At 42.3% G+C, this 16,858-nt stretch overlaps 1 protein-coding gene across 2 annotated transcripts in view; it reads left to right on the top strand.

The window, feature by feature from the left end:
* The window catches only part of LOC117826269 (choline transporter-like protein 5-A), a 76,071-nt gene that overhangs the window by 52,858 nt on the left and 6,355 nt on the right, over nucleotides 1–16,858 (top strand). The window contains exons 7-18 of one of the 2 annotated variants that reach the window (XM_034702210.1): nucleotides 4,506–4,566; nucleotides 4,703–4,826; nucleotides 5,050–5,133; nucleotides 6,666–6,778; nucleotides 8,203–8,334; nucleotides 8,488–8,587; nucleotides 8,674–8,766; nucleotides 11,059–11,146; nucleotides 11,663–11,931; nucleotides 12,035–12,129; nucleotides 15,474–15,577; nucleotides 15,662–15,735. In XM_034702210.1, the coding sequence (XP_034558101.1) occupies nucleotides 4,506–4,566; nucleotides 4,703–4,826; nucleotides 5,050–5,133; nucleotides 6,666–6,778; nucleotides 8,203–8,334; nucleotides 8,488–8,587; nucleotides 8,674–8,766; nucleotides 11,059–11,146; nucleotides 11,663–11,931; nucleotides 12,035–12,129; nucleotides 15,474–15,577; nucleotides 15,662–15,735 (1,337 nt within the window). The remainder of the gene's footprint in view (nucleotides 1–4,505; nucleotides 4,567–4,702; nucleotides 4,827–5,049; nucleotides 5,134–6,665; nucleotides 6,779–8,202; nucleotides 8,335–8,487; nucleotides 8,588–8,673; nucleotides 8,767–11,058; nucleotides 11,147–11,662; nucleotides 11,932–12,034; nucleotides 12,130–15,473; nucleotides 15,578–15,661; nucleotides 15,736–16,858) is intronic. The other variant, XM_034702211.1, reaches the window with a different exon arrangement.

The following is a 16,858-nucleotide window of genomic DNA, read 5'->3' as shown; positions in this document are numbered from 1 at the left end:
GTGTGTACACTTATGCAACCACATTATTTTAGTTATTTATTTTTTATTCTTCCCCCTAAAAGTTTTTTTTTTGTTCAGTTGAATTGTTCATGTTATAGGTCACATTAAAGGTGGAAAAAGTTCTGACATGATTTATCTTGGTCTCAAATTTTTTGCATCACAAAACCTGACATTTTAACAGAGGGGGTGGAGACTTTTGAGATCCACTGTAGGTCTTCATCTTCTCCAGACTCTTCATCATCACGAAAAGGGTTCTTGCATGCTTTGCCTGTACAACTTCTGCATGCTGAGATACACTTCACACCATTCTTCTTGCAGCTGCATGGTTGCTGCAGTCCTCATCACAATTACAGCTTGTGAATTGGATGAGCTCCTTTAAGAGCCACCGGATCTAGTGTTGGAACTGGCTCATAACTGTGAACCCCTTCCATTCATTTGTTGTCTCTGGGATCCTGCATTCAGTCCTGGGTTTGGAGGTGAGCATGGAGGCTTTGCCGCTGCAAGTACCAAGTGACACCAGTTGGGGTTTACTAGGCAGAGATACAAGATTACAAATACTGCTTCCTCAGTGACAAGAATGGAGTCAGCATCTCTAGTGCTTCTGTAGATTTTAAAATTGAGGATATAGACATGAACATTTGGTTCTAGGGGTTTGTTTGAAGTCATCTCTCCAGCACCTCCCTCTGCAGATGATCAGACAACAGCAACCTACAAAGGGTGAAGTTGAAGGCCGATCACATCCAGAGTACCAAGAACTCCTGCTGTGATCTGCAGATTTGACTGGATATGATGTATTTAAAAAACAAGGGCAAACTTCATGGACGACACTCATAACAAAAGTGAGATGATCTATCTCCTCTCTTCAGCATTAGTGGGACATCAGATCCCTGTGGAGCAGTGTGACAATGATGCTGACACTTAGGTTGAGAGGACGGCATGCTGCTGCTACAGGTGACTCTGTTGAGGTTGGTAAAACATTATTTTAACTGCCCGTCCCAAAAACAGTTGCACACTAATATTTCATTTCGCCTTCAGCTCTGAATACGCCACATTTTCACCATGGCATCATTTCCGTAAGCTTCAGCAATGTCACAACATTTACTTCCGTCCAGAGTTGGATTAATTTTCTCCCAAGATCTCATGTGATGGGAGGGTCAGACCGCTGCACAAAGTCTTCTCCAGCACATCTCAAAGATTCTCAACAGGGCTGAGGTCTGGACTCTGTGGGGGTCAATAGATGTGTGAACATGAAGTCTCATGTTCCCTGAACCTCTCACTCACAATGTGAGCCCCATGAATCCCGGCCTTGTCATCTTGAAATATGTACGTGCCATCGGAGAAGAAAACCTCCACTGATGGACAAACCTGGTCCTTCAGTACTCAGGTAGTCAGCTGACCTGATTCTTTGATCACATAACGTTGCTGAACCTGGACCTGACCAACTACAGAAACCCCAGATCATAACACCGCCCCACAGGCTTGTCCAGTAGGCACTAGGCATGATGGGTGCATCACTTCATCCGCTTCTCTTCTTACCCTGATGCACCCATCACTCTGGAACAGGGTCAATCTAGACTCGTCAGACCACATGACCTCCTTCCATTGCTCCAGAGTCCAGTCTTAGGCTCCCTTGTAAATCTCCTGAGTTGTTTACTTTGCTTGATGCAGGACAATAATTTAAACCTTCACCTCAACCTAATGAATTCAGAATCCCAAATAACCCCTAGTTTGACCCTCACAAGCTGCTGAAGGCAGAATTTATCATTTTCAGGTTTTCACCAATAAGGTTCCAGGTACCCAAACTTTAAACAGCTGTCATGGATTTTACTACAGTTGATGAAATATTTTAATATGTTATTAGAGACCTTTATGAACACATTGGTGAAGAACTGTTTTGGTAAGGAATTTTTTCCCAGATTTTCACAATTCTCTAAGACTATATGACTTTAAAAAGAACTTGAATCATGTTTTCTGTGCGTCCTTGAAAACCTGGACAACAGCTGACCTAGCGTCATGGAAAACACCCGGATAATGAGACAAAACTTAAAAAGTCCCAGAAAATTGTTTAAACATTCTCCTAGTTTGATCTCAGAGTTTCTCAAAACGCATGACACCATTATCTGAAAGTGCTGAATCATGATCAGGATAATCTCAAATAGGGACAGCAGTTTATGGAGAGTAGAGTTCAGAACAGGCTCCATGCTGTGATCACCTCTGAGTCACATCACACAGGAGCTTCTGCAGAGAGATGAAATTAAAGTAACATTATGACTGAAGTACAAGTCTTCAAATAATGGAAGAATATGTTTCAGATGTGAAACTATGGGTCACTGCTGGCTAGAGCTGGGCGATATTGAAAATTATGTTAACCCAATAAAATATTTGATATCAGTCGATATGCATAATTATAAATTATAAATATCAAATCATGATTTCATTTAAATGTAAAGTCAGATTTTTGCTCCTGAGTGAAAGTTGAAGAAAGCAGACAGTTTGTTAGTTTGTATCTGGATTTAGTTTTCAGATGAACTTCTTAAATCCATCATTTCTGACGGTGCTAACAGGAAGCAGGTCTTTAAAGGGGACATATCATGCTTTTTTCATCAATATATATTGGTCTAAGAGGTCCCCAAAACATGTCTTTAAAGTTTATGCTCAAAAAAACACTTTGAAATCAGATTTTGGTCTGCCTGAAAAACCCTCTTCTTCATTCCTCATCAGAACACTCTGTTTTCCCTCTGACCACGCCCCCTCAGGAAGTGGATGTGCCTCGGCTCTCCAGCACATTGATCTAATGTTTACATGTTGGCTGAATATACACGGCTGCTCAGAGATCACATTACTTCAACCCTCTGAATCTGATCCAGAATCTGATCCTGACGGAGAGGCGCCTGTAGCAGGACCTTTCTGAAGGATTGGTCACAGATTTAGTGTTTCTTGTTGTTTTATTTGTCAGTATGTAGACGTGTGTCTTGGTACACAGCTACGAACATGTAGCTATGTGGCTATGCTAACTAGCGCTAGCACTTATCCATGATAAATAAAATCATCCACTAGATCTTCAAATCTGCAGACGTGGGGAGTAAAACCGACCTCTGCCAGAAAGGCAGCGGGACCTTTTATGAAGGATTGGTCACAGATTTAGTGTTTCTTGTTGTTTTATTTATCAGTATGTAGACGTGTGTCTTGGTACACAGCTACAGCTACAGCTAAAGCTACAGCTACAGCTATGAACATGTAGCTATGTGGCTATGCTAATTAGCGCTAGCACTTATCCATGATAAATAAAAATCATCCACTAGATCTTCAAATCTGCAGACGTGGGGAGTAAAACCGACCTTTGTGTTTATTAAGACAGCCTACAACTAGCATGCCTCCCTCCTAAGCTCCTTGTTAGCACACATTTGTGCAGGTAATGAAAAACGGAGGAGGGATTCAGTATTATTTTATACAGTCTATGGGCTGAACAAGCTCCGAGCTCTGACTCCGTGACAGACCGGATATTGTTGTTACGTAACAAAAACACTGAAGTCTGAAACGGCTCGTTTCACACACATTTACAGAAAGGTGGAGAAATCAGAACAGGGGCAGAATGGATTTTTTTCATTCTCGGGGGGTTTGTAGACATGCCAGGGAAACATATTTCAGGTAAAGAACCATTAAAAAGTCCATTTTGCATGATATGTCACCTTTAATGGAAGATGAGATTTTTGTGAAGTTTTAGTTTGTAGATTCTTATTTTTCTCAGGTTGAGGTTATTTCCATAATTTGATTTAAATTTACAACAAAGATATATTAAACTGTGTTCTGTGTATCAGTTTATAGAGTATTGTTTTGAGTTGTGCTCTCCCCTTTAAGATTACTAAGGGTTACAGACAGAGTGATGTTGTTTCCCACAGTGCAGTGAATGCATCACATTGTTCAGTGTTCAGTTCTCCTACGGTCGAAGAAGTTGTCTCTGTGCTCTTCCTTTCCCCACATCCTGAAAGTAGATTTAATGAAGTGTATGAAGTTAATAGTTAACACAGAGTCGACTCAGTGTCAGACTAACGACTCTGCTGTGAGCTGCTAGGTTTTCAGTTTTCTTCAGAGTCACTGTCGCTTGTCTCAGCTGTGTTTACATTCCGCTCCAAACGACTTTAAGCCCCGCCTACCTCTCACCCTGCGACATGATTGGCTGTTCCATGCAGTCTTCTTCTTCTTCTGTCTAATGTTGGGTGGCAACTAGCGTTTAAGGCTCATTACTGCCCCCCTTTCCAGTGGCTGGGGGGTGTAATTACAGGTGTATTTGTATCAAATTTTTATCAAACATTTGTTATATCTATATTGAGAAAAATTATATTGCGATAATTATCGTTATCAAATTATCGCCCAGCCCTACTGCTGGCTGGTATTGTTGTTCTTCTTCTTTCTTCGTTTAGGTTTTTTTTTTTTTCATCTCATTCTTACTGATGTGAACTTGTTAGCATGTTTGCTTCAGTTGCTATGTGCTGTGTGTCTTTCAGCCGGTGTCTCAGGTTCTCAGAGATGAAGACTGTCCCTCCATGATCGTCCCCAGCAGACCAGGTGAGCATTATTCTCTCTACACACCAAACTACAGATTATAACAGAGTCTAATGAAAGTCCACACACATCTTTACAGACCCAGATCTTTGTCACTCAAAGCAGAGACGTGGTGAATTAAATGTCGGCTGTGTCTCAGTCTTTCAGAGGTGCCTCCCAGAATTCATCACTCTGAACGGGACTGTGACGGTGGCGAACAGGACCAGGTTTAAAGACGCTCTGGAGACGGCCCGCAGTGTGACTGAGCTCCAAAGCGCTGCAAAGTACGCACACTGATTCTTTACATGTTTTTACTACCAGGAGTCCTTACTTGTCACCCAGCTGTGGGAAGTACTTGATTCTGATTGGTCAAGAGGCCATAACAATGGTTATTAACTCTGAATAGCAAATGCAACAACAGGAAGAACCACACTTCTCTTCGTCTCTCTTTGTGTGTTTGTGTGTGTGTTTGTGTGTGTGTGTGCGTGTGCGTGTGCGTGTGTGCAGAGGTATCACAGGACTCGTGGACACAAAGGAGCTCGGCATGAAGATAGTGGAGGACTACGCCAAGTCATGGGCCTGGATACTCATGTAATACAACACACACACACACACACACACACACACACACACACACACACACACACACACACACACACACACACACACTACTACGCGTCTCATCACAAACACACACACACACACACACTACTACGCGTCTCATCACAATCACAACAAACGTTATCTCAAGACCCTTTTACAAACAGAGCAGGTCTAGACCACTCTATGTCAAATTATGAACAGAGACCCAACACCAAGACAGGATAAGACTCAGTCTGACCCCACCTTAATCCACCATGAGCATTGCACCTCAGTGCAGTGGTGAGTTGCAGAGGTAGATTATAAAATAGTAGTTAAATAATACAAAAAATAGAAATATGTGAATTCTGCTTGGAGAATTGTTGCATTGTATATTTACAGAGAGTATTTATCTGACAGGTCTGACACTGTTATGGTTTAGTGTTCATCAGAGTGACAGCCTGGGGGAAGAAACTGTTCTTATGGCGGGTTGTTTTGGCGCACAGTGATCTGTAGCGCCTGCTGGAGGGGAGGAGTTTGAAGAATTTGTGTCCAGGGTGTGAGGGGTCAGCGGTGATGCTACCTGCCCATTTCCTGGCCCGGGACCGGTACAAGTCCTGGATGGGGGTGCAGGTCGACACCGATGATTTTTTCTGCAGTCCTTATAGTCCGCTTGCAGTCTGTGTTTGTCTAGTTTGGTTGCAGATCCAAACCAGACAGTGATGGAGGTACACAGAACAGACTGGATGATGGAGGTGTAGAACATGATCAGCAGCTCCTGGGGCAGGTTGAACTTCCTGAGCTGACGCAGGAAGTACATCCTCTGCTGGGCCTTTTTTCTGATTGTGTCTATGTGGGAGGTCCACCTCAGGTCCCGGGAGATAGTGGATCCCAGGAACCTGAAAGAGTCCACAGTAGACACAGTGCTGTTCAGGATGGTGAGGGGGGGGAGTGGGGGGGGGGGGGGGGCTTCTCCTGAAGTCCACTGTCATCTCTACCGTCTTGAGCGGGTTCAGCTCCAGATGGTTCTGACTACACCAGAGATGCCAGCTGTTCCACCTCCTGTCTGTAAGCAGACTGGTCTCCGTCCTGGATGAGACCGATGACGGTGGTGTCGTCTGCAAACTTCAGGAGTTTCACCGAGGGGTCTCCTGAGGTGCAGTCATTGGTGTAGAGGGAGAAGAGCAGTGGGGAGAGAACACATCCCTGTGGGGCGCCAGTGCTGATGGTCCGGGTGCTGGATTTGATGCTCCCCAGCCTCACCTGCTGTCTCCTAACCCTGTCATGAGCAGACTTAAACTTTAAACTCAAGCAGCAGTGGAGAACAGAGACAGTCTCTCCCTGTGGGACAGCTTTTGCAGTTTTTAACCCTTTATGTTTTCTGTCTGAGTCAGACAGTGAGTCTTTGTCTCATTTGTACAAGTTTAACGGACACAAATCTGCAGAAACCTTCAGTAAATCAGGCCCAGAGTGTTTCAGCTTCACGTCCAACAACAGAACTTTATATTTAAGATGTTTTTCCCCTGTCCCGCTTTGTGTCCCAGAGGTCTGCTGCTGTCCCTGCTCATCAGTCTGATCTTCATCCTGCTGCTGAGGTTCACTGCTGGGTTACTGCTGTGGACCACCATCGTCTTCGTTCTCCTGCTGCTCTCATTGGGTCTGTAGATCCTCATCATGCTGTTACTATGATCTGTTTATTGACCGTTCAAAGACAACACAGGAGCATGGATCCAAACAGAGGAGCAGGTCAGGACAGATCTACAAAGACAAAGACAGGGTCCAGACCAGGGTTCATGATAAAAAGATACTCACACATAAAGTCAGGTTAAAGTTACTGTGACTCCGTTCATGCCACACACTCAACACACACTCCGCTGGAGGGGAATCTTATGTGTGTGTAATGTCAGGTGGATATGAGATGCTCTGCTGCCAATAGGCGTTTTTCGACAGTAGGAACTTTACCCCTGAACTACGTGCGTTTCGACCGGTGGACCTAGGGTCTAAATTTAGTTCAGGGGTAGATAATCTCCCCCCTAAAAAGCCCCTGCTAGGGGGGTAGTACTTTTCAAAGGTCCCGGGACACATCTGTGATTCACTTGATTTCTCTTTCTTTCATTAGTTTTGATTTGTTCTATCTTTTTTGTATGTGTGTGTACTTTTCAAAAGAAGAAGCTGTGATTCTCTTGATTTAGCAGCTTGTAACAGTAGTCTTCTCTCAGCCCACAGTGAATGCGTCTCTCCCGGTGTTACGGTTTTAAAAGTGACCCTGTAAACTCGAGACCTTCAGCTGAACGTGTCAGTGTTTGTGGAGTTTACACAGCTGTTGAAACACAGAGGGAGTTCCTGTGAATGCAAACTAGTTTAGTTTTTATTAAGATTTCAAAATATCCTCATCAGATATTTAATGATCGGTCTAAAGACGTTTATGAGGGATGCATCCGGCTGAAAGTCTCCAGTTAACAGGGTAGCTGTTTAAACCAAAACACCGGTCCGATCTCTGCCACGACTTTTTGAGTTCAAAAGGATTTTAAAGGCGTGTTGAAACGTCTTTGCTACTCGCGCTTATCTCCTCTCACGTGTTGATTCAGTGAATCCATCTGTGATGAAATATAGCACCATCTAAAACAGACCAGCTGAGTCTCTTCATGCTAACAGGCTAACTGTTGTGTTGCTCATAATGATACCTGCCTGTACGTCTGCTTCTATGGCGACATCTGTGATAAATGGCATTCGTCTTTGTTTACTGCCCTCTACTGGTCTGGTGGTGTAGTGCATTTACTTTTTTTTTACTCCATACGTCACTGGCCTGATTTGCACAATCTACCTGGGACTTCAGCCTGCACTCGAAACAGACAACAATGGGGGCACAGGAACCTTTTAGTTCAGGGTAAAGTAGTTCTGGGGGCTAAAAGACCCCGGAACTCTTGTTCGAACTGCACCTTTAAACTGATGTGATGCTCTGTAGAAGAGACAGCAGAGACTTGGTTTAAAGAACACAGCTGGCTGGGTTCAGTCTGATCCGTCTCACAGTGGAACACCTGAAGAACACTTCAGTAACTATCATGAACCTTCACTGTGCAGGTATGTGGTTCTGCTGGGCGGAGCTGTCCCGGCTCAGAGACCGACCAGGGTCTGATGTGTCCATCGTGGAGGTGGGCCTTCAGTCGGACCTGCAGGTGTATCTCCAGCTCACACAGACCTGGATCATACTGTGTAAGTGTTGGTCACTGATAGAGTCAGGGAATCACCACTATACTGTGTTAAAGTCTTGTGCTAACCTAGTGTGTGTGTGTGTGTGTGTGTGTGTGTGTGTGTGTGTGTGTGTGTGTGTGTGTATGTGTGTGTGTGTGTGTGTGTGTGTGACAGTCGTGTCTCTGGCAGTGTCGGAAGCGTCCATCTTGTTGATGTTGATCTTCTTGAGGAGGAGAGTCCGAGTGGCCATCGCTCTGCTCAGAGAGGCCAGCAGGTGTGGACCTGATTGAAGTCCTCATGTAGACCACCATGCAGTGTGAAACAGTCTGATTGGAGCTCTGTGTCTGTTTGTTTTTTCAGAGCGATCGGTCACATCATGTCCTCTCTGTTCTTCCCGGTGGTCACTTTCCTCCTGGTGACCGTCTGTATCTCGTACTGGGCCGTCACTGCCGTGTATCCTTCAGAGCAGACCGTCTGCATCATCCCTCACTGTTTACACTTTCAGACGGAGGGGACCAGCTCGCATGCTTACCTGATGCCACAGATAGTCTATGAAATCACAGCGTTTGGGCCCAGCCTTCATCAGCTGGTAGCTTTTCAAAGATCAGGCTGATCAGCACTGTGACGGCATGTGAGGTTAATCATACAAAGAGCCCAAAGATCCAGAGTTCATATTAAACATCATTCAGATTTAACAGCAGGGAATATGTGGGGTTAAACGCAAAGGAAAGAATGACCTTACAATCATTAAACCATTTAGTTAAATACTCTTTCAAACAGCAACGTAACGTATCTCTCAGCTCTGATAAGCACCAAATCAATCAACATGGCTTATCTACCTGGACAGGAAGACTGACACTGAACAGCACTGAGCATCCAGTCAGGTTATAAAAGTAGTAGTAGTAGTAATAATAATAATAATAATAATAATAAAAGTAATAATAATAATAATAATAATATCGATAATCATTATCAAAATAATCATTATCAACGTTGTAATAACCATTACAAGAATAATGATAAAATAATAATAATAATAATAATAATATCGATAATCATTATCAAAATAATAATAATAATAATAATAATGATAGGAACAATAATAATAATAATAATAATAATAATAATAATAATAATAATAATAATAGGAACAATAATAATAATAATAATAATAATAATAATAATAATAATAATGATAGGAACAATAATAATAATAATAATAATAATAATAGGAACAATAATAATAATAATAATAATAATAATAATAATAGGAACAATATAATAATAATAATAATAATAATAATGATAATAATAATAATCATAGTGTATTATTATTATTTGTATTATTATTATTATTATTATTATTATTATTATTATTATTATTATAAGTAATAGTAGTAGTAGTAGTATGATTATATTGTAATAAGTTAAATAGCAATGATAATAATAGCAAAAAAAATTATAATAATAAAATTATAAAATTCATCATCATCATCATTAGCATCATCATCATTACAATAACCATCATAACAATAAAAATCATAATAATAATAATGATAGTAATTATAATAACTATTTTATTAGTATTATTACTATTACTATTATTATTATTATTATTATTATTTTTCAGATTTTTTTATAATATAATAATGATAATAATAATGTAATAATAGTAATAATCATCATCATTATTATAACCACTATAACAATAATTATTATACGAATCATTTTAATTATTATATTATATTAATTATAAAATATTAGCAATTTTATTTACTAGCATTATTACTATCATTATAATAATTATTATTTTTATATTTGTTATATTATTCTTTTTTTGTATTATTACTAATAATACTTTTGATATTATGCTGATTATAATATAATAATAATAATAATAATAATAATAATAATAATAATAACAATAATACTTATTATTATTATATTATTATTTTCATTATTTTTATTATTATTATTATTATTATTATTATTATTATTATTATTATTATTATTATTATTATTATATAATTTACAACACCTTAAAAATAATGGTTCACACAGGTAAAAGCTCAAATTAAATGTAGATATTGTATGTTTGGTCCCTTGAGAGAGTTTTCAGCTGGTTTTGAAACAAAGCTTAATTGAGGGTGATGCCTCTTAGTGAGCTCCAAAAGCAGTCCATCATTCCTAAAGTCCTCTTCAGTGAGACCATTGGTTGTTTCCATTCAGTGAATCTTAAACCTTATTTCCGCAGCCACCAGGTCAGTATTTCACAACACGCTGCAAAGACAGACATTACATGTTCCACATCCCAATTCAACATGAATCAAAAATTACAATTAAAAGAAACCGGGATTACATTCTTCCATAAAACGAGAAACACTATTGTTCAGACCAAAATCAACTGGGGGGCGCCAAAACTGACCCCACACCAAGCGTTCCTCACAGCAGCTTCCCCTCTTTTTATTCTTTATTTATAGAGGGTTTAAGGAGCTCTATCTCCTGAAATGCTCGGGTCACACTGGTCTTGGGTCCTGATGCAGCTCCTGTATCCTGTAGCTCTGGTCTGAGGCTGGCTCAGGGTCACACTCGGAGCTCAGTTATCCACTGAAGACGCCATGAACAGTTTAAAAGACGTTGTATTCAATCACTGTTTTTATTATGACCTTTTAAAGCCTCTCCTGCCCTCTGTCATGAATGGATGCTTCATCTGTCTCAGCCCTCCTTAACCCGCTCTGTGAACAGATACCTGGCCTCCTCAGGTGAACCCGTCTACAAAGTGATGTCACCTGATGTCAGCTGCCCCCACGCAAACAGCACCTGTGACCCTGAGGTACCACCTTCCACTCCTGTGTCTGCTGCACTCTTTCACACTTACAAAGTTAATGCAGCGCTGACTGTGTCTGAATATGGACGTCTCCGCCTCCGTCTCTATGATAGTGAGGCCAAAATGAAGGTCTGCACATGTGGAGCCAGAGTCTGTTACAAACATGTCTGATAAAAATAAGTAGATGTTCTTTTTATGTTTAGGAAGCATTGAAGCATGCAGAGGGAGTCTCTCAGTGCAGCTCCCTTTAGTTTAGTGTCAACATGTTGTTGCAGAAACAGATTAGTCCAGACGTCTGATGAACGGGTCTCTCAGTGAGGTCTGCTGGCACTAAGATATGCTTCCAGTATCCAATACGATCAGAAGGAGCCTGTTAAACCAGGAGGGACTGATGGTAGTGTGTCTGTTCTGCAGGTCCCGTATCAGAGTCCGTCTGCAGACTCACACACAACCCTCATCTGACACTCCCCACACACACCTCTCTGCAGACACTAACTGCTCCTGTCCTCGTGTCTCTGTCAGACCTTCAACAGGACCGACGTCTCCTCCTCCGCCCTGTGTCTGGGCTCTCAGTGTCTGTTTGCTTTCTATGGAGGAGAGACTTCATACCACCGTTACCTCTTCCTCCTCCAGCTGTCCAACCTGCTCATCTTCCTCTGGCTGGTCAACTTCAGTCTGGCTCTGGAGCAGTGCACGTTAGCCGGGGCCTTCGCCAGTTATTACTGGGCCAGGAGGAAGCCTCGGGACATCCCACCGTGTCCACTGTTTTCATCGTTCAGCAGGGCCGTCAGGTCAGGACAGCAGCCGGTCTGTGACACCATAAAAAAGTGCCCCTGATTTAGAACTGGTCTACATCTTACCCCGTGTTTCCACGCCATCCTGTGGTTTCCGCAGGTTCCACACCGGCTCTCTGGCGCTCGGAGCTCTGATCATCTCTGTGGTGCAGCTGGTCCGGATCCTTCTGGAGTACCTGGAGCAGAAACTGAGAGGTATTCAGTGGGGGTGCAACGATACACAAAATTCACGGTTCGGTTCGATACATTTTTGTCACGGTTTGATCCGTTTTTGATACAGAAAAAGAGAAGTTTCCACGCCTTTTCTTACTTGTAGTTTATTGATATTAACAACATTTGTTTCAGCTCAAAAGCAGTTTTTGAATGAAATTAAATGTATCAGGAGCAGCTATGCCTGACACATGTTCTGCTGTGCATGGGGGGGTTGCAGGTGTGTGTGTGTGTGTGTGTGTGTGTGTGTGTGTGTGTGTGTCTGTCTGTCTGTCTGTCTGTCTGTCTGTCTGTCTGCGATACAGAGAGCAGAGGAGAATTGTGAACGTGTGACCATGTAGAGTCAGAAATTACATCCCATCATGTAAATAATATAAATAACATAAGGATATTTAGTCTGTTAAATAAAAGAACAAGGTATAGACCTGATCTATGAGAGAGGGAACCTTGAATCACTTCTGCTTTGACTTTCAGGGGGGGGGGGCGGGACCCGGCGGGTGCGCCACCCATATAACGGCAAGGAAACACTGTCCGGTATCAGGCTGAAGTCTTACACAGCATGCAGTATTAGACCACAAGTAATGCATATACGCACTTTAATAATAATAATAATAATAATAATAATAATAATAATAATAATAATAATAATAATAATAATAATAATAATACATTTTATTTATAACGCACTTTTCATTTCCAGAAATCTCAAAGTGCTACAGGCACACAGTAAAAACCAACTCTTAAAAGCAGTACTTAAAATCAGTTAAAAGCCTCTTTAAAGAGGAAGCTCTTTAAATGTTTTTTAAAAGGATCCACAGTCTGTGGGGTCCTGAGGTGGCTGGGCAGGGAATTCCACAGACGTGGTGCAGCAGCACAAAAGGCCCGATCTCCCATGGTCCAGAGCTTGGTTCTGGGAGGGTGGAGGAGGTTCTGATGTGGAGTGCGTGAGTTCCGGGTTGGGGTTTGCTGGGTGAGGAGTTCTTTGAGGTAGAATAGGGCGTTTCCATAGATACATTGATGGGTGATGATTTTGTAGTTGATTCTTGCAGTGACGGGAAGCCAGTGAAGTGTGCGGAGTACTGGGGTGATGTGTTCGTGTTTTCTGACCCTGAGTAGGATCCTGGCTGCGGTGTTCTGAATTAGTTGGAGTTTGTGGAGATCTTTAAAACCACATCACCTAGTCTAGCATCATCAACAAAGCTGCACACAGCTACAGGACCACAATACAACTCTGCTCTACAACCAAAGAGGACACTCGTGCTTCCCTGTCCTGCGGGCGCGCGCTCACACACACATACATGAACATATGAACCCAGCAGACCGTCGTATGGTGAAATATATATTTCCATATGAAGCACAGTTAAAACAAACGTGACCAGCTTAGACTGAATGAAGCACGCAGTTCAGTGGACCTGCGCTCGACAATGCAGCCTGAGATCCTCTGAACTTTCAGCACAGAGCGCCTCGTCAGAAGTTGATTAAATAAATATAAAATTGCGTATTGTTCGGTTCATAGTGCGTACCAAACTGTGACCACTGTATCGAACGGTTCGATACAGATACACGTATTGTTGCACCCCTAGTATTTAGGTATTTCATGTACATTAAAAAAAAGGTCACAGGTTATCAGGTCTCACCAGATTCAGTACTGAGTGTGAAGCACACAGGGCCTGGATGTCAGAGAAGCCTGTACATGTTTCAAACCAGATGAGGTCTGTGAGAGTCACAGTCCCCTACATTCACTGTGTGTTGTAGCCTCACAGTTCACTTCTCAAAGCATGCTGGGATATCTAGTGATGAACTGAGCTGGCGCTTGCTGGAGACACATTTCTCCCTCGTTATGCCTCAATCATCCAACAAAATCAAAAACAACAACAACAACAACAACAACAACAACAAGGTGACACAGGCTGCCGTTCAGAAAATGAAGCTCTTGTTGAGCTTTTTAAAAACCCTAAAAATCTTTCACCAGACTTTGACGATACATAACCCAGCCTGTTTTTGTTAAAAGGGCTGATGTTACCAAACAGACACAATAAAAAATGAATACAATATTTTTAAAAGTGATCTGTCAAGAAGAAAAGTCTCTGATTGACCTTTGTGCAAATGGCATCAGTGTTAGCATTAAAAGTCAGTTTGTCATCAGGGATTGTCCCTTGCGACATAAGGGACGCGATTTTGACGCGCAAATTGAGCGAGTGTGAACGCGACGTTCAAACTCGCTCAATTTGCACGCCAAAATCGCGTGACCACGAGTGCCCAAGACGTGAATAAATCACCAGAGGGAGGGGGGGCTCCCACACCACACCAGTCTGTTGTCATCAAACAAGGTTGAGCTAACTTACATTGAATGGGGAAGCCGGTTATGCTAAACGGGGGGAAGCAGCTAACTTCCTACTACAACCCATAGCAGGGTTCACGTGACAGACAAAGTTGGTCGGTTATCTCACCATGATGGATACGCTGAGTTCAGATATTTCAACTCTCACGAATTGCGCCATTCGCGTCGTCCGATTCGCGCCACCAGACCATTATTCTATTGGTGTCTCTACATTGACTGAACATTCACTTGCGTGAATGATTTAATTTGCGTTTGGTGTGAACACACTATAAGTATTTATACTCATTCACTGTCTCCACAGCTGATCCATTGATGACAGTTGGTGCCTTGGTTGGTTGATTCTGACAAAAATCAGTCCTCATTTCCTTTGTTTTTGAGACATTTAGATGCAAATAAGAACCATCATCAGAGACATGACTTCTCTCGACAAAGACGTCACAAAATACAATCAGCATTTAAAGGAGGGACTTCATAGGTCTTTTATTTTACAGCTCCTGTGAAGGGATGTCTGCTGTCTGGTTATGAAATAACAGTGAAGCCTCTTTACGACCTGTCACGATGGGGGGAAAACTTATGGAGGACCCAGATGCAAATGTTAAAAATAAAAAGGTTTTAATATACAAAAGGTTCCAACAAAACTCACTTAAATGTCCAAAAACTAAACCCAAAAGGAAACGCTGGGGAAACACCGGGACACAGAACACAGGAGAGACGGACACAGGGAAGACCAACAACGGCTGTTTTCGAAACGGCCTGCGATACACTACCCACACACTGGGTTGGAATTTAGTCTGTAGTCTGACTGCTCTGTTCAATCTGTTATGCAGCATGCTGGGTCAGGCGTCACTGGATTTCCGTTTTTGAAAAGCGGAAGTAAACAACGGCGAATCTGATAAACTGCTTCTTTACAGTAGCATCACTTATGATTTAAAAGGTTAAGAAGTGGTTTATAGGTTGTTTAAGAGGTTCTCCATGTGTACCTGTGTAGGTGTCAACAACAGTGTGTCCAGGTTCATCATGCTCTGTCTGAAGTGCTGCTTCTGGTGTTTGGAGAGGTTCATCCGCTACCTGAACAGAAACGCTTACATCATGGTGAGGTGTACTCTGATCTGATCATCAACACTAAATGAATTTCCCAGGACAATAACAGCTGTGCTTTTGTCTCCCGACCACCAGGTGGCAATCTACGGTAAGAACCTGTGCACGTCAGCCAGAGAGGCCTTCTTCCTCCTGATGAGGAACATGGTGAGGTGAGGACGAGTTTGAAAACAGAGGCCTCTCTGAACCCTGAACCCTGAACCCTGAGCCCTGAAACTTGAACCATGAACCCTGAACCCTGAACCCTGAACCCTGAACCCTAAACCCTAAGCTCTGAACCCTGAACCCTGAACCCTGAGCCCTGAACCCTGAACCCTGAGCCCTGAGCCCTTCTTGTCTTAATTGACGTCACCTGTAAAGTGATTGAGGACAGGAGGCTGTAAGGACTCAAACTGTAGAACTGGAATGGCACAGCACTTTGAGGCGTCTCACGTGACCTGCATGACGTCATGTAGCTCACCTTAGCGATAATAGGAATTTTTATTGCACAATTGTTAATTTCCTCAAATTCAAGGCACTTCAGGGACAACTGACTGACTGCCATGTGATCCAGACTCTCACCATACAGACTGCTTAACCACAAAACGTAGAATATGTTAATATATAAATATAAATATCTAAATGATACTGTATATATGTGTGAAGGTAAGTAGATTTAGCCTGTTGAAGGCTGTTTTCTACATTTATACTTACAGGCAAACTTTGTTTTGTAACGTCCACATTGATTGCTCCTTCCTGCTTCTTGTTTAACGTCTCTCCCTTTTTTTTAAAATTTCATGTTATGTCGTTTGTTTATCTTTCCATGCTCGCGGGCTTCCCCTGGGAATCCTGTGTTTCACGTCACAATGCTATGAACTCTGGGTAATTCCCTTACACTAAGTCTGCATGCCCACTTACGGAAAGGGGGCATAAAGGGCTCAAAAAGTCTGAGAGAGATCCCTCACACACTTGATGATTTGACAGTGAGACAGCCCTGAACCCTCACAGACTGAGCGGGAACGCATCTCAAAGGGTGCATCTCAAAGCTCTAATTGTCCATCCTCGCGTCTCTTCCTCGCGTCTCTTCCTCGCGTCTTAGTCCCGCCCACCAGAGATGCGAGGAAATGAAACCAGAGGAGAGAGGAGAGAGGAGATTTGTATTTAGAGAAATGAGACGTCCTCTCCTCCGGAGCGTCACGTGAAGCGACGTTGGTTTGTGATGACGGCTTTAACAGCTGTTTGTGTCTGCACACATGTTCACTGTAATAACTCTGATCAATATAAACAGTAACAGAG

Source organism: Notolabrus celidotus, chromosome 15 (assembly GCF_009762535.1).
Source record: "Notolabrus celidotus isolate fNotCel1 chromosome 15, fNotCel1.pri, whole genome shotgun sequence".
In the NCBI taxonomy this organism is placed as follows: domain Eukaryota; kingdom Metazoa; phylum Chordata; class Actinopteri; order Labriformes; family Labridae; genus Notolabrus; species Notolabrus celidotus.
This window is presented reverse-complemented; position numbering and strand designations above follow the sequence as displayed.